This window comes from Benincasa hispida, chromosome 9, assembly GCF_009727055.1.
Source record: "Benincasa hispida cultivar B227 chromosome 9, ASM972705v1, whole genome shotgun sequence".
Lineage (NCBI taxonomy): Eukaryota > Viridiplantae > Streptophyta > Magnoliopsida > Cucurbitales > Cucurbitaceae > Benincasa > Benincasa hispida.
In genome coordinates, this window is record NC_052357.1 from 40,236,332 (window position 1) to 40,261,320 (window position 24,989).

General features: G+C 37.0%; 1 protein-coding gene across 8 annotated transcripts in view; it reads right to left on the bottom strand.

Moving 5' to 3' along the window:
* LOC120085645 (exocyst complex component SEC5A-like) overlaps positions 1-15,713 on the bottom strand; it is a 31,290-nt gene extending 15,577 nt beyond the window's left edge. For 5 of the 8 annotated variants that reach the window (XR_005484004.1, XR_005484006.1, XR_005484005.1 and 2 more), the window contains exons 1-8: positions 15,101-15,712; positions 14,597-14,748; positions 8,572-8,666; positions 7,880-8,074; positions 7,428-7,555; positions 7,183-7,341; positions 6,533-6,643; positions 3,491-3,565 (exon numbers count right to left, since the gene is read on the bottom strand). Coding sequence is in view for 4 of the 8 variants with exons in the window: in XM_039041748.1 (XP_038897676.1) it covers positions 3,491-3,565; positions 6,533-6,643; positions 7,183-7,341; positions 7,428-7,555; positions 7,880-8,074; positions 8,572-8,666; positions 14,597-14,748; positions 15,101-15,502 (1,317 nt within the window). In the remaining 4 variants the exon portion in view is untranslated. Of the gene's footprint in view, positions 1-3,490; positions 3,566-6,532; positions 6,644-7,182; positions 7,342-7,427; positions 7,556-7,879; positions 8,075-8,571; positions 8,667-14,596; positions 14,749-15,100 lie in introns of all 8 variants that reach the window. The other 3 variants (XM_039041749.1, XM_039041752.1, XM_039041750.1) reach the window with 3 other exon arrangements.
* Positions 15,714-24,989: the final 9,276 nt, after the last annotated feature.

Genomic DNA, 24,989 nt, shown 5'->3' on the forward strand with positions numbered 1-24,989 from the left:
GAATTTCCCCAACAAGTTTCTCGATTTCTTCCTTTTGCTTGTACCCATATTTGTATGGTCTTATATTAACTTGTGGTCGTCCTTCCAAGGTGTTGATTTAATGATCTACTTCTCTTTTGGGAGGGAGTTCGGTTGGTACCCCAAAAATATCTTCATTCTCTTCAAGCAGGCATTGAATCATCATAGGTAGCTTTTCCACCCCTTGAGCAGCAACCTCTTCAATCACATCCCGATCATCCGCTATTTCAACATTCTTAAACTCGATTAGAAACCCAAGGTCCTCCTCCTCCCAAACTTTGGCTAGGGCCTTTAGTGATATTTCCGAGTGAGTGAGTGTCGAATCCCCTTTTAATGTTACTACTCGATCCCCTTCCATGAAGCTCATAGTTAACGAGGGCTAATGCACCCCCATGAATCCTGTAGTGTAGAGCCACTGCATTCCTAGGACCACATCCATCTTGCCCAGGTCTATTGGAAGAAAATCAGTTGTAATAATCAATTCTTGTAATATTAAAGTAATAGATTTACATATCCCCTTGCCCTGAAGCGCTTCCCCATTGCCTATCACCACGCCATAATTTCCAGTGATAGTTATTGTAAGCTTCAGCTCATTGATTAGCCTGTGATGAATAAAATTATGCGTCGCTCCACAGTCTACAAGAACGATTACCTCTGTTCCCCCAATGTTTCCCCTCACCTTTGTTCCTTGTAAAAACCCATCATAGAACGCAAGGATACCTCAGCATCTTCTACCACTTTGATCGTTTTAAGTTCTGGTGCTTCTTTTGCCTCTTTTTCTCCAGTTTGATCCACTACCTCATCTTTTATGGTGATGAATAACATCAACTCACGATTCTCTCTTAATTTGCAACGATGACCGACCTAGTATTTTTTGTTACAACGAAAACAAAATCCCTTCGCCACCCGTTCTCGATACTCGACGTCAGACAATCGTCTGACTGGGGGTTCATTCTTCGTAACATTCCCTTTGACAGGAATAGTAACCTGTTTGGTAGCCCCCAACTCAGTAGTCGTTACGTTCGATTTTGTGGATGGGCTATCACTTTTGTTTCCGATTTGGCCGTCCTTTTCCAACCCACTAATCCCCAGCTCGGCCAAGGCTAACTTAAGCACCAAGTTACGATCACTAATCAGTTGGGTCTCGTGCATATTGGCGTCCAAGCCCACCGGGTGTCTACTAATGACCTCTGCACGTATCGTCGGGTCCAATCCATTCAAGAACGCGTCGACAAGAACCTCTTCTGCCATCTCCAGTAGTGGGGCCGAGTAAGTCACAAATTTCTTCACATAATCCGCATAACTACCATCTTGCTTAATCCTCAGCAATCAAGCTCCGAGGCTCCCCTCCGTCGAGGGTCGATAATGTTCAAACATCCTCTGTTTAAGCTCCTCCCACGTTCCAATAGGTCTCCGATTATGGCTCCACCTAAACCAGTCCACCTCCTCTGGCGCGAAGCAAAACTCACCACTGCCACTTTCACCTTCTCCTGATCACTCGAAGTAATGCTCAGCACAATATACCCACGATTCCAGATTCTCACCGTGGAAAACGGGCATTTCCAGTCACTTATACTTTTATCAGTGCCTCCACTCCCCACCTGATGAGTAGACTCGACTTCCTCCATCTTTCCCTTGTTTTTGTTTCGTGACCCTTCAGCAAGTCCCGATTCTTCATTCCTCTTCATCGAACTGTTTTCCCTTATATCCTCGAAGAGTTTTTCCACGCTCTTACATAGACCCAAGAGCAGGTCCTTCATAGCTAAAATCTCCTTCTCTGTGGCTTCGACCCTTTCCTCGATCTGTTTCTATGCCATTTGCCTTGTTCACCCTAGGATTTTAATGGCTCTGATACCAATTTGTTAGGTTCTAGCTCTTGCAACCAACTTAAACAACACAAGAAACAAGAATTTACACCAAAAAAAACAAGGTATTCACCCTTATCGAGTATTATTTATATCCCAGGTGAATGTTTGCACAAAAACTTGAATGACTCGGCCACTAACAAAAGAAAGAAACCAAAACAAAGATTCAAAAAAGAAAAGAACCCAACACCACCAGCCAATTCGAGAGGGCTAGCTTTCTCTCCTTCACCTCCAAATTATTTCCTGCCCTCTATGCCTCCCTCCATTCTGTTATAAAGCCTCGTCCCCCCTGGTTCCCTCATCCAAACGGTTATAATCTTCCTCCACTATCCTAGGAGTAATTCCCCTTTTACCCCTCCTCTTGTATGTATGAATGATCGGGGGTCTAATAGAGTAATCCTCCAAGAATCAAGATTGTGAATTTCTTATTAGAATGATAATGTGCTTCATACAAAGAAAACCCCTATTTATAGAGCTTATTACAAATGGGGGTAAAAAAGGAATTAATCTAGAAGATTATCCAATTAACCCCGTTCTTACTATCACCAAACCTGATGACAATTTTGGTTACTGGATGTCCATGGGCATGACTGAGTTACTAGCCAATTGGAAGAACTTGCCAGCTCATGAAGCAACCTGGATCAACTCAACAATATTCTCAGCCAATTCCGAGAGTTTCACGTTGAGGACAAGGTGTCTCGACCCCGATGGGTGATGTTAGGCTACCAACGGGTGATTTTAGGCTACCAATTACTATCTAGTATACTCAAAGGGGCAAAAAGGACAATGTGCAACCTGCAATTTAGTTACGTGAGGAAGAGGGGGGCACTGAGAGAATGTTTGGGCAGTAATTGTTAGGGAAGGATAATAGCTTTCATTTTATACTTTTCATATTGAGGAAGGAGAGATTACCAACCCTCTCAAATAGGTTGGGATTATTTTTTATTGCCTTAGGGCTTTTCTTACTCTACATTTAAATACAAGTAAGGAGATACCTTACTGTTTCCTTGGTCTCTGGCCTATTTTAGTACCCATGCCCAAATTCAAAGAAAGCTCCCTAAAACCGAACCCTTGTGGCATAGGAGAAGTTGTTAAATGACCTTTTTCTTCACTGTCTGTGCTTTTGTGTACAAGGGCTAGTGTTTCATTTTAAAAAGCTTGGGCTTGGAGCTTGGCCTAGAATGGATGATTGGTAGGTCGAAGCTGTATCAGGTTGGAACCTTAAAGGCAAGGCAAAAATTCTATGGGATCGCATAGTTAAAGTTCTCTTATAGCCTATTTGGAAAGAAAGGAACCAACCAACATTCAAAGATAAGTTTGCTTTTTCCTATTCTTTTTGTAATAGTGTGGATATTTTTTTCGTACTTACAGCCTTGTCTTGATTATGATAGATTGGAAGGCAAACTTCTGTACTCTCTTTGGTTGTATCTTCTTTCCTTTGATTAATATATACCATCGTTTCTTAAAAATATTATTAAAAAAAATTGAAAAAAGAACAAAAGAAATCTATATACCTCAAAAGACTCTGCCCAATATAATATTAATTTCAAGCCACATATTGGATATATGATCAGAAAATCCAAATGCCATGAGGAAGCACTGTTTACCTGTATGTTTAAATAATGCCACACAGGATCTGATTCAGGCTCCAGCTCCAATAGTAGTCTTACAGTATTCTCAAGCTATATATCAAAAGAATAATTAGCCACCCCCAAAAAGATAAGTAAAATAAATAATAAATAATAAATTAAGTTAAGGATCCAAAAGTTTGCATACATGTACAAGCGACAATTTATTGTAGTTTTGGACGGAATTAAGAAGGAAGAATAAAATTTTAAAATGTGCTCCTAAAATTGGGAATATATTTAGGTACAAACATATTTTTACAAAGGTAATTTTAGAAAGAGAGGCTATAGCTGTCTGTTTAGTTTCCGAAATTACCCCGTGAATTATACTAAGTTGATCCATGGGTTTTTCTGATATTGAATTTTCGCAGGTTGCTTTGACCCAGCCACCTTTTATTTAAGACAATTTGTGTACACTCTAATAACAATCGCACAGCTTCAAGATATATAATTATGTTATTCAGTTCCAATAATAGAAAATGCATGAATTGAATTTGTTTTTCCCAAAATAAAAAAACGGACGGTTGTAAATATAGCAATCAAGCCCAAAATATTAGTAGATACAGCACAACTGAAAAAAAAATTGTAGATATAGTAAAAGTTAGATCCAGCTCTCAGAGTCTATCAATGATAGAGTCTATCGAATAGCAGTATATCATTGATAGATTTTATTATCGGTAGTAATAGACCTATATCACTGATATTCAGCAATAGACTACTATCACACTGATAGAAAGTATATCATTGATAGAATGGTATCAACGATAGAATTTATCACTAATACTCTATTACCGGTAGACTCTTTCAATGATAAATGATACTCTATCACTGATATAAGGTCACCGGTAGACTCTACCAATGATTAGAGTCTATGACTTATAGGCTTATATTATTTGAAATCTATAAACGATAGCCAACGATAGATATCACATAGTATATAGAAATCTACTACTTATAGACTTCTATTACATACAACTTCAATCATAAACAGTAAAGTAGTAGTTTAATTATTTCTAGTTCTTATGGTTGCTTTGAAAAAGAGATTGCATCAAATTAATTTGAATATTTTGTTGGGTTATCAATGAAAGAGATGGAGAAAACAAAATTGGAGGAAGAAATTGAGCAAATGAAGAAAGAAAAGAAAAATATTTGTTTGAAATCTATCAGTGATAAAAGAGAGAATATATGTTAGTCGTGCATTGTGATTGAAATCTCCACGTCATAATAGTCTATCATTGATAAATTTAGGTTGTGAATCAAAAGTATGTTGGTGATAGACTTCTATTACTAATAGACTTCTAACTATGAAAAGTTCTATGGTGATAGACGCCGACATGGGCATAGTTTAACTGGCATAAGACAGACTTTTGATTAAAAAAGTCAAAAGTTTAAATCTATTGTGCTCAAAAAATATAATGATAAACACCAACAAAATAACAAGAGAGGGGGAAAGGAACTTGTAGGGGTGTACATGGGTTGGGTTGGGTTTGGAGAGTTTTTTGGACCAACCCGAAAATTTGAATTGGTCGTTGGCTACCCGAGAGACCCAAATAAGGTCTCCAACCCAACCCTTGAAAATTGTCGGGTTGGGTTGTCAGGTTATTGTTTTTCTCTTGTTAATTTAAAATACTTAAATTCATCTACAACACATGACTAATAACTAAAATTGAAATGCATTTATAGTTTGATTTTATGATGTTTTGGTCTAGTCTTGATCTTATTCCTATATTGTTAAGACACTATGTCATCTTGTATTACCTATTACTGCTAGTTTTTTTCTATTGGGATGTGATGAGGACACTATGGGTGTGTCAACCTAGTTGAGGTATCCGGTGTGCCTGCTAATCCCCTAGTCTTCTCGGATTCTAGTTTCTTTGCATGTTATATCTCATTGTAATTCAAGCATCAACCTCTTTTCATTTCATCAATGAAAAATGTTGTTTCCTTAAAAGTAAAAAATTAAAAAAAATTATATTTAGAAAAAAAAAAAAAGAAAGAAAGATAAAACTAACTAACTAACTAATAATCCTAAAAGGAAAATACTATTAATATATATGTAATTATGGTTAGGTTGGGTCCACTCAAAAAAAGTTATTCAACCCAAGACACATTCCAACCCGACAAATATAGAAAAAATTTAACCCAACCCAAAAACCTTACAATTTGGGTTGGATAGTCTAGCTATTCAAGTTTTCAGGTCATTTGAACATCCCTAGGAACTTGTAAAGAAGAGAAAAGTCAATGAAAACCAAATATAACTAAAGAAAGAAAACATTGTAGAAATTGGGCATATAATGAAAATTAAAGAAAATTAATAATAAATTGAGAAGAAAAATTTCGATGTTAATCAAGAATGAGAAACAAGATAAACAAAAACAACAGAAGAGATCATTTGAAAAAAAAAAATCTGAAGCAAGAGGTTAGAGGATAGAATCTCCCAACAACACATATTGTTGAACTCAGAAAGAAAACAAATGTATAATAGGAATAAAAATAAAATAAATAAGGAGATTTAAGAAATTGCTATATTTGCCATTCTTTAAAAATGTCACGATACACTTAATTATTAGCCCTAAAAGTGCTACTCATTGCAATTACCTTAAAAAAATGCATGCATTAATCTACGATTTCAACTAAAAATTGCTCGAGCAGAAAGCAGCACTAGGTACTACGTTCTGTGTTGACCAATTAGAAAACAAAACCATAATCAGTAACCATGTATATGATGCAATCAGTCTAACTGAACTAAAGCTGATGGAAAGTCTAGAACTGACAAAGATGCAAACATCATTTCTTTTCTTCTATATGAAGTTATCTGAAATATATTTCCGTAACTAGAATCTTGCAGCAAGATTAAATACTACAAAAAGAGCTGACTATTTCATTTGTAAGCAATAAGTGTTGCTCCCAGCATAGACTATAAAGATGCTCGTGACAGCCATAAGGCATCAGGAAAATATCCAAATGTGTCTATCCTGTAATGGATCAAGTGAAAATAATGAAAATGGTTAAAAGAAAGCTCACGTTTGTCAAATCTATTTGTGGGTCTTCCATTGACTTGTAAAGTGTGCCTTTGAACTCGTGCATCACTTTTTCAACCTCCTCAAGAACCTTCTTCAAAATTCCCACCTGAAACTAACACTTAGCAATGAGAATATTTAATTGCCAACAAGTTATCAGTATCCAACTTCATGTCTCTAACTTACCTTTGTTATACATTAGACCTCGGGAACTATACAATGTCATACATCAGATCTTGTGAAATGATACTTAGAAACAAAGAACTAAATTAACTGTGCAAAAACAATGAAGACACATGGACAAAACCTAGTGTATTCCCATAGTCAGACTGACGATAGTTTATATGCAGTGCACTGTAAATGGATAGAAATTTGCAGGAGGGGCGTCAGGATAGTTGAGAAAAATTAATACTCAAACTAAAATTTCAAAAGCATGACTCGGATGAGAGCATGACGAATGGAGGAAGTTATATACAAAGATTTGAAGGACAGAACACTAGGTTCCTTTGCAAAAGCAGATATAGAAAACAACTCTTTTGACAGTTGACAGAAAATTAAAGAGTGGCTTCAGACCAAAAATCAAAATTCCTCCCTCATGCATTGTGGTAAGACATTATGTAACAAAATATGAGAAGGTATAGAACTGAAGTTTACATGAGATGGCAAAGCAATTGACTTTGCTTTTTTGTATTCCCGAACTGCCAGGTCATATTCACCCTTACTAATACTGGTGCGAATGGTACTTGGCAAGTTAAAGAGTGTTCTGAACCTTTGCAGCATTCCTTGGACTGATCTGATCTTTTCAGCTTGTGCCTAACAAAAGCAACTTTATATGATCCATTTCCAATCAATAGTTCAAAGCTTCAAAACCCCTTGCTCAGTTTTGAAACTATACTGACCTGTCTCTCAAACAGAGACTGAAAAGCTCGATTGGCTTGCTTGCTTACTCCTTGAATACAATTAAACAAATGTGAAGTTCCAGAACCTTCAGGGTCTTCTTCAATTCGTCTCAACTTGGACTCAATATCTACGAATTAAAAACATCACCATCATGATCAATAGGATAGACAATGTGATACGAACCAACAAGCGCATCAAATTAGTATTTATATTGTCTTCAATAATTATTGATGTAATTTTAATATTTTCCAATTTTATCCTTTTTATGACATACTAAGTAGGGGTGTTTTTTTCATTTTGTATCTATGATGTGACATTAGGGTTTCACCGGGAGTTTTAGTGTTTGAGAATTAGAGTTTCACTGATAGGGTTCCTAATTCCAATTCAGTTATCACTGTAGCCAATAGTCATATTCAGCTGAAGATAAACATGTCAAGTGATTGTTGCATACCATCAATTGTTGTTTTGCATGATACAAAGCAGTCAAAGTTGTCTTTGACTAATTGTTTTCTTTGTTGCATCCGTCCTTTAAGGTCAGTTTTTAAAGCAAAAGCGCCTTTCTCCAAGTCTCCTGCACTTGTGTCTTGGTGTATCCGAGAAATGAAAAGCTTTGCATCAAATTTTTCAGAGAAATACAGCAACTTCTCTGCCAACGTGCATATAAAATATGTCAGCACCAATTCAGAAGTGGTAGCCTGAAGTACCTAACTTATCCAACACCAAGAACATCAAGTGCAAACACCCAACCACATCTTAATCTAATATAAACTCTAATCTTACAATAAGATTATGCATCTCTAACAAGTAACAAAGCAAGAGAAAACATTTCATAGCCAGTGGGAGCGAAGAGATATAAAGTCTAGGAGCAACCAGAGAAGGAGCAGTATAGATAACATACTCTCCCTAAATCATATACAATCCAATCCTCATTAAACGAACAGAAGGAACAAAATTGTGAGAACTTAATATGACTCTGAAGTCTGAACAATAACCTTTCAAGGGCTACAGCTCAAGCCCAAAGAAGCTTAATGGGATATCAAGCATTGGAGTATCACCACAGATGATCAACTTGTTCACTTCTCATGAGAAACAATAACAATCTGAAAATGAATTTGAACACCAGGACCAAAAAAGAAGATATACCTCGTAAGGTACCATCGATGAATTCTCTCTCAGATTTAGAAGGAGAGCTCTCAGATGCCTCCGTGATCAATCTTAATGATCTATTGTCTATTACTCTGTACATGCAACACAAAACCACATTAAGGAAAATTTTTATATAAGCTCTTTTTTCTTTTACAAGAAACAAGCGTTTCGTTGATATGAAAAAAGAAAGAAAGGAAAAAAAAGTTCAAAGATACAAACTGAGTGACAAAAAAAGTTCAAAGATACAAACTAAGTGACAAGAAGAATCAACAAATTCTTACAGTAGCCAAAATAAAGCATTGAAGAACAAAGTGCCCAAGGGAGAAACTATCCCAACAGTAGAACCACAAAGACCAAAAGGTCACTAAAGCTAAAGCCCCATCCATCGGAAAGCAGCAGCTAACCCACTATCTGAGGGACCAAATTCTGGAAAAGAAGTTGCTTGATGTTTAATTTGATGACAACACTTCTTTTCTTTTCTTTTTTGTCCCTTTCCACTCATCAATAGTTTCACGTGTGAAAAGAGAGGACTCTAAGAAATACCTACCAAAAAGAAGGCTGATTAATGTTCTGAGATGGTAAGTATAGTCTGTTGATGTTTATTAACCATTCGGCCAGCTTGCTTCATTTAGAAAAGACTACCTTTTTAGTCCCTAAATTTTTAGGAATAGTTGCATTTGGTCCATAAGGTTTCAATTTGGCCATTTTAATCCCTCGATTTTACAACCTTACATGAACGAGATCTTGTACAATCTAAGTCCGTTAATTTTAAAAAATAGGTTTAAAAGGTCTCTCTTCCTATTTTCTACATTAATTGAGTATGTTTTTAATTATTTTAAATACATATTTAAATTTAAAAAATTTTAAAATAAACATTTTGCTCTCTCTCACTTTGAATCCTCTCTCCTCCCCTCCCTCCACCATTCTTCCCCGTCACCCCATTTCTAGAAAAACTAACGGAATTGAGAAGATCAAGTAAATTGAAACTGTAATTCAAATACCCATAAACCAAATCAGCTCCCCAGTTTCCAACAGTTGTGTACCCCAAATTAAAAACCAATTTTGCAAATTGGAAGACCAATAGAAGAGCCTGAAGAAGACAACAAAATTACAACAATTTCAAATTAGAAGTCAACAATAAGAGTTGATTCAAGCAAGATGAAGACCTCGTACTCAGAGGCTTGAAGATGAGAAACAGAGAATGAATGCTTTACATCCATGGCGGTTGTGGTGATTCTTGAGCTTGGAACAAAGTTTGTTGAAGGTTTGCAGCAAAAGTGTTATAAAGGCAGATGGAAGAGGAGCTCCCCCATCAATGCCCAAACATTCCTCCGGCGAGCTAACTCAAAATCAAACTCCTAAAAGGAGTTCCACAAAATCTCGCAAACTGATAGTGACAGTCCTAGAGAAGATGATCCAGATTTTCCACTACCTTCTAACAGAATACAACAAAAGGACCCCTTAATGTAGGCATCTTTCTAAAAAGCTTATCCATCATGTTCACAAATCTGAGAAAATTTGTCAAGTAAAGAACTTAACTTTAGTTAGAATCTTAAACCCCCATAACACATCAATGGCCGACTCATTAGCAAGAGAGGGAACCAATAATAACCTAAAGGACTTGCAAGAAAAGCACTCTAAAGGATTAGGATTCCATACACGAACATCATGTCTCCCAAGCTTATTCCATCTCAAACTCGGATTAGGAAGAGTGCCCTTGAACTACAGATGGCCTTCCTTCTCTTCTGGTTAATCCTATGAATCGGTAATCGGATCGGCACCTAAAGTTTTTTTTTTATGGAAACAACTGCTTTTATTGAAAAAAATAAAAGAATACAAGGCCAACAAAAACCACGCCGATAGAAAAAACCCCACTAAAGGGCATCCAACTAGGTAAGATATTGCCTAGGGAATAATTACAAGGCTTCGAAACTAAAGTCCAAGCCTAATGTTAAACTCTTCAAGCAGAGGAAGAAGAGAGGCAACTTCTGTTATTTCCCTATTGGACAACGGACGATGGAAACCAGAAAACGGACACAAAGCTCCCCGACTAGACCAAGAAATCAAAGATTTGATGTTTTTTAAAGGAAGACGAATGATATAACTGAGGAAACGCATATGAGAGGGATCTATCCCCCACCCATTGATCTTCCCAAAAATATGTTTCCTTACCTTCCTCCTCCATCCACCTCTTAGGAAGAAGGTTGCTTTCTTTGGGAGGCGGGGGTGTGCACTATTTTGTAGGTTTTATAGGGAAAGAGATATTATAACAGAGTGTTTAGAGGATTGGAGATGGACCCTGATGTTGTTGGGTCCTTCGAAGACCGTTTGTAACTGTTCTTTAGGTAAGATTTTAGTTAGTTGGATCCCGTTTCTTTAAGAGGGGTTTTTATTCTGGGTTTGATTTGTTGTATGCCTTTGTATTCTATCATTCTTTTCTCAATGAAACTTGTGTTTTTATCCCAAAAAAAACACACAAACAAGATGGAAGAAAAAAGGGAGCTCAAATGAGATTTCTTCAATGTAATTATGTCATTATGACATATAGTACTCTAATTCTAATACGCAAGGTGCTTATCTAGTTGGGAGACAGATCTTGGATCAAGCTCTTGTGGCTAACGAAGCTATTGAGGAGTACAAATCAAGGAAGAAAGAAGGAGTGTTATTCAAGATCAACTTTGAGAAAGCCTATGATCATGTGGTCTAGGACTTTCTAGATAAGGTGATGGAAAAGGCCTTTGATTATAAATGGAGAATCTAGATGTGGAGTTGTTTAAGGAATGTGAGTTTCTCTTTCCTCATTAATGGTAGCCCGAGGGGAAAAGGGGTGGCTACGAGAGGACTTAGGCAAGGAGACCCCTTATCTCCCTTCTTATTCCTTCTTGTGGTGGATGTTATAAGTAGCATTGTTAATATGTGCATTGAAGGTAATCTCTATTCCCTATAAGGTGGGGGAGGACAAAGTGGCTCTTTCTCATCTACCATTTGCGGACGACACGTTGTTCTTTTATTCTGGTAATGAGGACTCATCTTTAACTTTGAATCATATTCTTGTTGTTTTTTAAGAAGTTTCGAGTTTGAGGATTAATAGGGGGAAGTGTAGTGTTGGGGATTAACCGTGATGAGGAGAAGCTTAAAAGGTGGTCGAAGATGGTGGGTTTTGAGGTTGGGGTGCTCCCTTCTTCCTATCTTGGTCTTCCTCTTGGGATCAATCCCAAAGCGGTTGCTCTTTGGAACCCGATGGTGGATAAAGTAAGAATGAGGTTAGCTTCTTGGAAAAAATGGTTCTTCTCTAAGGAGGGAAGACTTACTTTGATAAGAACCGTTTTGTCTGGCATCCCTATTTATTTCTTCTCCCTTTAGCCCCATGCAAGGTTTGTAAGAGCCCGAAGAGATTCATACATGATTTTCTTTGGGAAGGGGTTGACGAAGGGAAAGGCAAGGATTCACATTCAGTTAGGTGGGAGAACATTGAGAAGCCTATTGATAAGGGGGGTCTTGAGATCGGGAATCTTAGGTAGCACAACAAGGCCTTACTAGCTAAGTGGTTGTGGCGCTTCTCTTCCAAGCCCAGCTCCCTTTGGGGTAAGCTTATTGTTAGCAAATACGGCCTCCATCCTTTTGAGTGGTTGTCTAAAGGGACTAAAGCCACTTACCAAATTCAAGGAGTTCTTGTTCCTTCTCATTTAGGTTTCGTCACCCCCTTTCAATTAGGGAGGCAACAGTTGTGGCTTCTATCCTTTCTTTGCTTGAGAATCGCTCTTTTAGGTGTGGGAGAGGGATGTGAGGGTTTGGAGACCCAATCCTTTTGAGGGGTTCTCATTAAGTCCTTTCTGCATCGTCTCGTGGACCATTTTCCCTTAGGTGATTTGGTATTTTCGATCCTTTGGAGGTTTAAGGTTCCTTGGAAAATGAGATTCTTCGCCTCGCAAGGTTTAAATGGTATTTTCGATCCTTTGGAGGTTTAAGGTTCCTTGGAAAATGAGATTCTTCACCTTGCAAGGTTTAAATGGTCGTGTGAACTGTGAATACAATGGATCACCTCACCAAGAAGCTTCCCTCACTCGTTGGGCCATTCTATTGTATCCTTTGTCAGAAGGCGGAAAAAGATGTGTATCATATTCTTTGGCACTGCAAGTTTACTTGTTCTGTTTGGGAGTGTTTGTTCCAAATGTTTGGCTTTTCGTTTGCACGTCAAAGAGTTGTTAGTGCTATGATCGAGGTGTTCCTCCTCAATCCGCCTTATAGGGAGAAGGGAAAATTTTGTGGCTTGTTGGGGTGTGTGCGATTTTGTGGGTTTTGTAGGGTGAGCGGAATAGTAGGATTTTTAAAAGGGTGGACAAGGATCCTAGTGAAGTTTGGTTCCTTGTTCGCTTTCATGTTTTTTTGTGGGCTTCGCTTTCGAAGACCTTTTGTAACTATTCTATAGGTGTTATTTTGTATAGTTGGAGTCTCTAGGGGAGGTGTTTTTGTGGGCTGGATTTTTTGTATGCACGTGTATTCTTTCATTTTTCTCAATGAAAGCCGAAGCATTGAGACATGATGAGGGTGCTATAGGTGTGTCAACGCAATTGAGATATCTGGAAGCACCTTTTGATCCTTCACATTTGAGTTTATTTTGTCTCATTATAATTTGAGCAACAATCCCTTTTCATTTTATCATTGAAAAGTTTTGTTTCCATTTCAAAAAAGGGAAGTATGATTTTTTATCCCAAACTATGATGAAAACCCTTTTTCTTGGTAAAGCAACAATTTTATTGTTATATAAATTTTACAAAAGGGGTGAAAAATCCATGATGGTTAACGACTACCCATTTTTTTAATAGGGAAAGCATAGCTATAAGAAGATAAAAGATTAATTTACACCTTGATAAAGCATAGTAAATAAAAAAATCAAAGAACTTAACAAAAGATTGCTCTTTGTCAAAAAAAATCCAAATTTTTCCATTCAAAGCACCCAAAAAGAAGCTCTAGTGATGTTCGTCCAAATCATAGCTTTCTCTTTCTTAAAAGGTCGTCACACAAAAATATATGGTGAGTGGTCCTTAACATCAAAAGGGAGCACAATAGACCATCCAAAAGACATCTATATCTTGTCCCAAACAAGTCAAGGTAATAACAAAGAAGGAAGAAGAGGCTCTGAGATTTATTTTCAACCTTACCCAACGAGCACCAGTCGGGGGAGATGGTCGTGAAGGGGCATACACTTTTGTAAGAGGTCCTTTCTATTTTTTTTTTTTCAAGGGAAGGAAACCATTTAAGAGGGGAAAAAAAAAAAAAAAAAAAGAAAAAAAGGAAACAACCGTGTATATGCTATTGAAACCAAAAGAACAGCCCGAGGGCAATGGGTTGAGAAGACCCCTCCCCAAAAAAATAATGAAGAAGAGTCTTAAGGTCCTTTCTATATATAGCATAATGAGAGTGACGTAGACTACAAATCTTTGAGAATTCTTGAAGGAAAAAAGTATTATTCATTGTACATGCATGAAGGGGAAGACTCCTATTTATAGAATTCTATTACAAGTGGGGATAAAAAGGGAATTAACCTAGAATATTACCCAATTAACCACATTCTTCTTACATCGGAGAGATTTCCCACAATAGGAATTTTATCTTCTTGGGGTACCAACCTTTCCAAATAGGTAAGGCCAATTGGGGATTATTAGAGGTCAAAGGGGCATGGAAAGGGATGTTTTTATGTTAGTAACAAAAGCCCAAGCTCATGGAATGATTGATCTTGTGGTGATTGAATAAAAATTGTACTTGAAGTGAGGTATCCACAGATTGCAAAAATACTCTAGGAAATTATAAATTAAAAGGTGGGCACTTATAATATGGTGCAAGGCATAAATTGCAATGATGCAGTTATTTAAGCCTCCTAGAAGTAGAATAATTACTAACGTCACCAACAAAACATCAAAAGTCATGTTGTTCTAAACGTTATTCCTAAAATAAAGTTTATGACAGAAATAGTCATAAGATCGTGAAGCAATTACAAAATGCAAGCCAGAAATAAACTTACCCCAACCCAAGTGGATCTATACATTCCATGCCACGAGGGAAGGACTGCAAATGGCTGAGTCCCGGTCTACCGATTGCAGATACCTTTCGGTCAAACTTCTGAGGAGCGGGTGCTGTTCTTGTCTCCCGCATTTCACGTACTCTTCTAGCTAGCTGCGAAAGAAAATAGTATTCATCGTCAACTGATGATTCATTAGATTTTCCCCGCCTAAGTTGGGGAGGGTAGGTTCCACAGGACGGAAGAAATTTAACCCAAAAATGTGATAGATAAAACTTGATTACAGACATCCAAATGGATAAAACTACATGGTTATTGGGTCACCATTTCCAAAAAAGTTGACAAATCAAAAAACATAAGCCATCTAATTAAACTTCTCGGAATATTTCGACAACAAGAGGGAAGATGAACTTTAACCACTCCCCTAAAACAGCTAAAACTTGAAGTGAAGGCTGGAAAAGTAAAAAACATAGAAGCGAAATTAAAGTAACGTTTATTCAGAAGAACCTCGTCTTCATCAACGTGCTTCCAGCAATGAGGCTCCTCGCCATCCCAGCCCGGATCATCGTCCTTGCCAGAGGACCTAGACGCCCTACCGCCGCGGGTTGCAGCGGACGTTCGATGATCTTTGGTGGAATCCTCATCGCCACTGGAAATGCTCAGCATCTCGACCTCGGAATCGTCGTCGTCGTCGACAACCCTCCGACCACCCTTAGGCTGCGCATTACTGCCACTGGCTTTAGAAACGGCAGCTACGGAAGCCGATTTCCGGGACTGAGACGGGGGTTGGACGTAATTAGCAACGGGCTTGCGAGAATTAGTGAGATAATTGACATCGCGCTGTTGTTGCTCCTTGAGAGCCATCTGCAGCAGCTCGTCCTCGTCCAGGTCGTCGCTGTCGCTGGACATTTTTGCCTGATTCTGATCCTGTGTAGATGGAAGATTGGGAATTCAAAGTAGATCTGAGAATCAGGGGTAAAAAGCCTCAAATCAATTGGAATTTGGGAATTGGGAAATGGGAAATAGAATGTGAACAGCGCCTGAGAAAGTGAAGAAAAATGGAAGAGAAGATCAAGAGGAGATTATCCAATCGAAGCACCCAAATGAAGAAGAAGAAGCCGTCTTTCTTTTCACCGGAGGGACACGTGGCTCTACACGTATATACCCACAAATACCCTTAATCAGTACAAACTAACAACTTCCTAAACCTTGCCTCAAACAAAATAATAATAAATAATTTCCTTTTTACCCAACTTATTTTAGTTAAAAAATAACAGTTTTGGACCTCAGCTTTCATCAAAGAATTTTCTACCCAAAATTATCACAAGTAACTCCTTTTAAGTTTTACTCTTTACAACTAGCACATTTTTTAGAAATTTATCAAAATTATTTTTTCGATCCTTCTCGATAGAGATCAACCACCGAGATTTATATAAAATGTTAACTTTTTCATTTTTTATCTAATGGACGGAAGGTTTTCAAGACCTTCAATCGGTCAAATAACGTTTATAATTTCCAAGAACTTCAATTAACTAGTAGTCTCAATAACAAGAACAGGTCGAACCAAAACAAGCCTAAGAATTTCTCTAAGCTAAATATACCTTGAGAAAGTAGTAAAACCGAGAGGGGAGGGGGGATTGGTTTGACATGAAAATTAAATGCAGTAATTTAAAGTGCGGAAAGTAAAATAGATCGAGAGAGAAAAAAATGATACACAATACTACATTCACTGATTAAGAGACTGTTGAGCTATCTATAGATCAATTCATAACTGTCTAGTAATGCTAGATAGTCTCCCTTTAATGAAAAATCAATGTAGATATCGATTCTTAAATTAACTAAATAATTGCCACGCAAGCCTATATATTTAATTAATTGCACTAATCTAATCTAATGTTTTTCTATTTGTTATGTTTTATTATCTTTCATTATTGGTGATTCTACGATGCTAGAAGTCGAACCATAACTATAACTTTATCTATTTGCTACCCAAACTGAGCATGTTTTCTTTACGAACTCCAACATACATAGCATACATATACAATGTATACTTGGAAACGACTAATTTGTCACACTAATCAAACATGTATTGAGCATGGATTATAGTAAGGAGAGGAAAACAAGAAGAATCAGAAAACCCAATAACATTCATCAAAATTCCATTAAACCATAGAAAAGTGTCTATCAAACCTCAAAATCAACGTTTGGGCCTTTAACCCGTCATCAAAGCTTGAATCTTGATGTCATAATCTTCATTACAAAGTAAGTACAAAAAACCTCATGGGTTTTTTAGCTAAAAGCTCTAAAAATCTCCTACAAATCGCTCTTCCCCAAAACCACATAAATAAAAATAAATAAATAAAGATATATATATATATCGCTTCAAACCCTTTGTGCGGCGTCCGAGCGCTACTACGTTCTTTGCCTGCTAATATGCACATGCACGCCTGATGTGCCTATGCTTCTACCACGCGTGCTTGCCTATTACTGTTGTGCACTTCTGTGAATTGCGCTACAACACTAGTGCGGCGGTGCGTCTTCCTTAGGGCATTTTCATCATTTCTTACTCTTTGAAGCCAAATTGCTCTATTAAGCTTCTAATTGCTCTAAATTTACCCTGAATGACCTATAATATTCCCGAACGCATGATTTGCTCGAGATCCTACAAATATAAACATATAAACACATTAAACATCCTTAAAAGTGAGATTAGAGGCACTAAGATAACTTATTTGGGGAATTATTAATATCAAAACTATCGATTCTTTTGGACTTTCTTACTGGAATCACGGCTGGGATGAAGACTGAGATCCACATAATTTTATGAAATCTTATCTAATTTTTTTTTTATCTTTCCAAATTTTAAAAATTACACTGCCAAACACTGTGGAATTTGGAGAAATCTGAAAGATAATTGACAGATCCATTTTGATAATTGGTAAATAAACATAGGGCTTAAGATTTGCAAAATTACTTAGGATTTGATATAAGATTTGGGAAAGATTACAAGAGGCACATTGAAAAGAGGTAAGAGTTGGTATGAATTTTGGAAACATTGCATAATATTTGAAAAAAACTATGTGAATCTTGGTATTCACGGTGTACTAGGATTCATATTTGGGTTTTTTTTTATGAAATATCGCGTATGATTTACACCAACATTCTATATATTTTCCAAATCTTACTTAAATTTTCTAAGATATAAAAAAGAATGCAATCATCTAAAGTCCATTTTGATAATTGGTGAATCCATTTTATAAATTTGGAAATTCAAATATAACAAAAATTGGGTGAAAGATTTGAAAAAATAGGTAAGATTTGATAAACATATTAGAAAATTTGAAAAAAAAAGATTTGATATAAGATTTGGAAAAATTAGTAGCTCGGTGTTAATTGATCACAAGAGTTTGTCGAGTACTCTTGATCAAATAAATTATTCATTGCTACCTTTAATTTGTAGTAATGATAGTATAGGTCGAACCACAAAGAACCGTTGTATTTCTTAGTTAGAATACCTACAAAGGTAACCGAAAGGGAGGTTTGGTATGGTATTTGCTTGGTAATTAAAATTCTTGAAAAGTAAATTGAAGCAATTGAGAGTAAATGATAAAAGAGAAACATTATGATGAAAAGGCCTAACTCAGGTTTATCGGAGTTTCCCCTAGTTAGTTTACTTGATCATCAAACTCATGAGATTAAATTCTTGCTTCTTATCTAAGCCTATCTAAATTGATTACCAATGCTAACAAATCCTCCTCATTAACTAACTAGCCAATGTCTTTAGATGAACACACACTATACATGTGAACAATTGTATTAAGTTCAAGGAATTTGAAAGAGATGAATGTCGTCGCTAACATTCGACCGATTAAATACATTTATAACTTCCAATCTTTATAACTTCTACTACTAAAGCAACATTAGTGGCAAGACTGGATCGATTCGCAAGGAAGCACAAGACATGTTTCGTAGAGCCAATTATTCTAGTTATAGAGGTAAATGAGGAGTTTGGGTATGGAATAGATAAAAAGTGCATGAGAATAAAAGAAAGTGAGTAAATGCAATCTCAAGTTGGAAAATCTAGTTCTAGGAGCAAGCAAAATTTCAATGCAATTTTCGATCATGGAACTTCTCTTAAACAAACATAAATTCAATTTACGTAGTCACAACGACTTATTCGGCTCAACCAAACTCGTTAGCACAATAGCTACCAACTCATTGGGTAAATCAAGCAAGCACCCTAATTATCAATTAAGCTAAAGCCCTTATTAAACTAAATACTTTAATCCTATTGGGTTAGAAGCATCCATATAGAATTAAAACATTTTGCATTATGAAATAGGGTTAACCAATTAGGTAACCCAATTAACTAACCAATTTACCTTTAAACATATGTTTTTTAATCTCATGAAGAGTTCGATCCTGGCTCAGGATGAACGCTAGCGGCATGCTTATGGTATGCATTCTAAGGTTTATGGGAAGTCTAGATTACCTAGCATATATGATTCAACCCTTGCTACTAGTGATTTAAGTTAGACGAACAAAAGAGAAACGTGTAAGCCCAATCTATAACTAAGACATACATTCATGGGAGAGGAGTTAATCCATACACAAACATACATCTAAATAAAACAAGATTCAAAGAAAGTAAATCAAATGCATTAAATTCATTAAGGGAAATCTAAAAAAATTACATTGGATTCCTTCCTCCCAAAAACTAGAAAACCCACTAACCTCAGCAATCCATAAAGAAGAAGAGATTAGAAAGTTCCAATCCTTGATTATAACCCAAACTAAGAGGAAGGAAGAATGATGGAAGAAGAGAAAGGATTTTCGTTAGCCTCCATAAAAAAACCCTTCATAAAACCCTAAAAATCAGAAAAGGGTATTGAAAGAAATTAGGGTAGTGTTGCAGCGCTCTTACCTTCGAGGGTGAATTGTCGTAATGCCAGGTGTCATCTGCTTCTCGTGTATGAGCGCGTTTCCTAATGATGTGTGCATGTTGTGCGTGTCTGATGTCGCCCATCGTGCAATGTCACATGCCATGCACGCACATCTGCTAGTCTACGAGCATTACAATGTCACAGGGCAGCGCCATGTTACTACTAGCATGCCCTTGCACTTTTGTCCTAGGGCGCTATCCATTGTCACAATAAAAAACTTTCGAATACGAAACGGGTGATTGCGCAGCACTTACTCTAATTCAATGAGCAAGTCAGCCGTGTAAAAAAGTCGAAAGTCATGGACAACATCGTGTATGATGTAATCTCTACTCACGTTTCGAGAGAAAATGGTTTTATAACAATGTGAGAGAGAAAAAGCATTGCAAACATCATTAAAGAAATACTTGAAGACTGACAATTGCAAGAAAGTTTTGATTGCAAAGAGTACAACAATACTTAGTTGGAAGTTTGACTAATGGGTTTCTTCTATAGTACATTCTATGTAATTTCTATTATTACATGCTTGCATATTAAAAGTGGCGAGCGCTCACTTTAAGGAAAAACAACATAAAAAAAAAAAAAAAACTTGCTAAGCTAATTACAAGACATAAATATAAGGTAATTAAGGATGGTTTGGACATGCGGTCATGGACAAACATACCTTAAACAAGCATGCCCAAGACACCCAGTGCCGTAACGCCTAGGTTGCTTAGGGCATTTTGGTCTTTTTTCGCTCCTTGAAGTCTTAGTGCCCAGTATCACTCCTAATTTCTCCAAATTTACCCCAAACGACACGTAACACTCTAGAATGTATGAACTGTTTGAGATCCTACAAAGATAGATAATTAAACACATTAACCATAAAAGCTGAGCGAGATTAGGGCATAAAACTCGCTTCTTTCGAGTGTTTTTAAGATTACGCTAGGATGAACTTCTAACTGGCAATTCGTAACTAGAAATTCAATGTGATTTCCTCTAGGTTAATTAAACATTGCTCATTAGTGGTCGATTCACAATTTACAAGTTAATATAACCTTTTGCTACTTAGCGATTTAGTGACTTGACAAAGAATAAATCTATAGCGATTAATCATTCAATCTCGAAGAGTTTTTCAGACAATCCAAAAATAAAATTATCAATAATCAATTCAATTAAGAAGAAAATCCAAAGACAAGAGCATAAATTAGTTTTGATTAAGAACAAAAGTCTCACAAGCTCAACTAAAAAGAGAAAAACTCCTAAACCCAAGCTAGAACTTACATGTTTAGTTAACGATCATCTTCATAATCGATAAATAATGATCAAAGAACATAAGTACAATGCCAAATTGAGTAAAAACTGAGGGAGAATGAAAGAAACTGTTGTTGAATCATAGAAATCTAAACATCAATGACCCTAGTGGCTAAGGTTTCTATTTATAAAAATCGTCATACCGCTGCAGCGCTATAGCCCTCGAATCGTAGTGTTGCACATAGCGATGCAACACGATTAGGCATTCTCTTGTGATGGTGTTGTGATGCTACAGGACAACATCGTGGTGTTGTCTTTAATTTTTCACTTCTGTGGGCAGCGTTGTGGCGTTCTTGCCCTACCATCATTCTACCAATGGCGTTGCGACAAGCGCCTTGAAGCACCGACCTCTAGGGTTCCTTTGACTCCTCATGCCCCATTTGATGCTTTAAAGCTTCATATTGGTTCGTATTAACCCAATTTTTGCCCTAAGGGTCCATTCTACCTTCTTTGCGTTCAAAACCTATAAAATCACGAAATAAATATATAAAACCAAGGAACGATTTTGAATTAAGTTGAGCGAGATAACATAATTTAGGTGTTATCATTAATATTGTGCAAGATTTCATCGAGAAAGCCCAAAATAATCGATACGATGAAAAAGTAAATATTTTTAATCTAAATCTCGGTTGTCGGTCTCAATCGAGATGGGTCGAGAAAAAATAGCTTAACGAGTTTATAAAAATGTTGCTATTTCAAAAAGATAAAAACTTTAAGAGGCTAATTCTAACAATTTTCCATTTTCTACATATAAGATCTTGATAATAAGCCTGAATTTCCATAAAAAAAAAAATGAACTTTCTATTATCTTAAAAAATGACCTAATTGACTTATCTTTTACACTAATACTATAGTTCATTTCTAACAAGCCTTCATGCACATTTTTAAGAAATAAAAGTGGTACTAAATATATTGAAACGTTATAGCAAAGATGAAAAAATTAATGAAAAAATTGGATGGTGACTTTGATTTGAGAGAGAAATCTAGGGGGCATAATTATTGTTATTAAAGAGAAAATGGAAAGGTTTGAATGGGGATGGATTGGCCACTATTATTGAAACCCTTCATATTAATATTAATAATGACACTCACCTCTCTCCCTATCTCCACCATCAACTACCCATCTTTTTTCTTCTTTCGGACATCCTTGTTTTCTCTCGTCTCATACTTTCCAATTCTAAATTCATTCCCTCTCGTTTATCTCTAAACTCTCCCATATCTCTAAAAATTTCCCTCTCCCTCTCCATTACTTCTAATGGCGATGGGAATTGTGTTTAAAATGAAGTAGTGAGTTGGATAACAGTTATGCAATAGGAGAGTTGAGAAGAATTTTTACTAACATTTTCTAACGACTAGATGAAATATGTGATCAAGCTATACACTCAATATTATGGCCAACACTTCTCAGTGTTCTTCTGCCACATTGTCTTATCTCTAAGATGCATGCGATAGGTGTAATATGCAAAGAATGTAATTATTTCTAAGGAACATTTTCTCTCATTTTATGAGGTCTTAATCTAAGTTCTTTCAAACTTATATTAGCTTTACTTAGAACAATTTCTCAATTGATTCAAGCAACAAATATAAGCATGCATAAAACAAGTTGAGGTGTTCTTGGGGTTAGCCTACAAAGAGGCACAACCTCGACCGTGGTTCCAACTTCTTGAGGTTAGCCTCAAACATATGTGCAAGGCAACCCTAAATGCGGAAATGGCGTAAACTAGCTTTACGCCCGTTCCATAACTCCAGAGGTGTTCTTGCAACACTCTTGGAGGGAACACAGTTGAGTATGTACATCGTAGTTTCCACTGTGAAACCCCAAAACGAGTCTGGTAAGGAAGCGTAACTCATCATCGAGCAACAATGTCTAACAATGTCCTATTTCTCCTCTACGCTACACCATTCTGCTGAGGTGTACCCGACGCTGAGAGTTGGGAAACGATTTTATGTTCAATCAAATAGTCCTGGAATGCGGAGCCCAAAAACTCTCCACCTTGAGCTGATTGAAGTGTTTTAATCCGTCTATCCAATGTGTTTTGAACTTTAGCCTTGAACTCTTTGAACTTTTCAAAGGATTCAGATTTCTGTTGCAAAAGATAAATATACCCGTACTTGGAGTAATCATCAGTAAAACTGATAAAATACTCATAGCCACCTTGGGCTCGCACATTCATAGGACCACAAAGGTCAGAATGTACTAACTCAAGAGGCTCATTAGCTCTGGAACCTTTTCCAGTAAAAGATCATTTAGTCATCTTACCCTCAAGGCAAGATTCACACAATGGGAAAGAATTTTCTTCTAACTCACTTAGAAGTCCATTTTTCACCAATCTCTCAATCCTATTGAGATTAATGTGCCCTAAACAGAGATGCCAAAGTTGGGCATTTTCTTTTAGAGAAATTCGTTGACATTTTGATTGAGTTACAACAATTCTGAACATTTCAGTATTATGGAGGGAATTAATAGCTAACGACCTTAGCACATATAAATTCGATTCCAGATTTGCTGTGCAAATAAAAACACCATCTTTATGAATAAACGCTTTATTCAAATTAAAAGAAACAGTGTATTTACATCAATAAGCAATAAACACTTTACAGAAATGAGGTTCCTTTTTAGTTCAGGAACAATATATACATCATTTAAAATAAGAAACCTATTCTGTAACGCTAACTGGAGTCCTCCCACTACCACAACTGAGACGATGTGCCCGGTGCCTACTCGCATCGTCATCTCACTAACCTCCAGGTATTGCCAAGATCTAATCCCCTAAAAAGATGAACAAACATGGTTAGTGGCACCTGAATCAATTATCCAGGCAGAATCATCATTCTCCACTAAACAAGTTTCAAGCACAAGTAAATCATATTTACCTTTATCTGCCTTGGCCTTAGCTTGGCTGTTTTCTTCTTCTTCAGATACTGATGACAGTTCCTCTTCCAATGTCCATCTTGATTGCAATGGAAACATTTTCCCTTAGCAACTGGTGAACGCCTCTTTGGGGTGACAGGCGATGGGTTAGCAGGTGCCTTCTCTTTTCCCTTACCACCCTTTTTCTTCTTCTCCTTTCCAGAGTTAGAAAAGGAAGGCGCAGACTTCGTTCCTGAGGTCGAACCTCTATGGAACGTCCTGGAGGATGAAGCAACATTTGCCTCACCCTTCTGCCTCTCTTTACTTTTCAGTAAAGATTGATATGTCTGCAACTCGTTGAGAAGAGTTGTAAGGTTATACTTCACTTTGTTAAAAATCACATTATTAACAGAGTGCAGGAAGCTCTCCGACAAAAAATGCAGGATTATGCTAACCTAGCTGCCATCATCGATGGTAGACCCATTCAACTCTGCTACATTAAAGTGGACCATCATATTTAGCACATGTTCACGAACAGAGGTGCCTTCTTGCATTTTGGAGTTGAATATGTATTTAAGAGTCTCGTGCATAAGCTATTTAGACGGTTGTCCAAACATCCCCCGCAGGGACTCCATGTTCTCACGGGTTGAGACCATAGGCTCATGCTTCTTGGCCAAGACGTCAGAAAGACTTCCCAAGATATAGGCTCGAGCCTTCTCATTTGCCCTTGTCCATCACTCGTATGCCTCCCGAACATTTCGAGCGACAATTGTAGCTGGAATAGGAGGACAAGCTTCCGTGAGAGCAAACATGAGATCCTCGATGATTAGGATCGTCGTGATCATGTGTTTCCATGTTGAAAAATTATCGCTAGTTAGTTTTTCGATGCTTAACAACAATAAGGTGGCTATAGCCATTTGAAAAAGTTGTTGAAAATACGAACAAAATTTTATTAGATTTTGCTAAACTACTGTTAAACCAATTAGTTTTGCAAAACAGTTTCAAGTACCCTAAGTTATAGACTTCTATTTTGTAATGATGCCCAGTGAGTCAGGACAAACGCCATCGGTGGGGTGATCAGTTTCCCCTTCACTGGGATGAGACATTCTCAACCATTAGGCAGAACCAACTCTTGGAACTGAACCTAACAACCACCATTTTTCAGTCCAGAATCATTAAACCTGTCTCTTATACACATCTAGATGTGTATAAGAGACAGAAGTTATAGACTTCTATTTTGTAATGATGCCCAGTGAGTCAGGACAAACGCCACCGGTGGGGTGATCAGTTGCCCCTTCACTAGGATGAGACA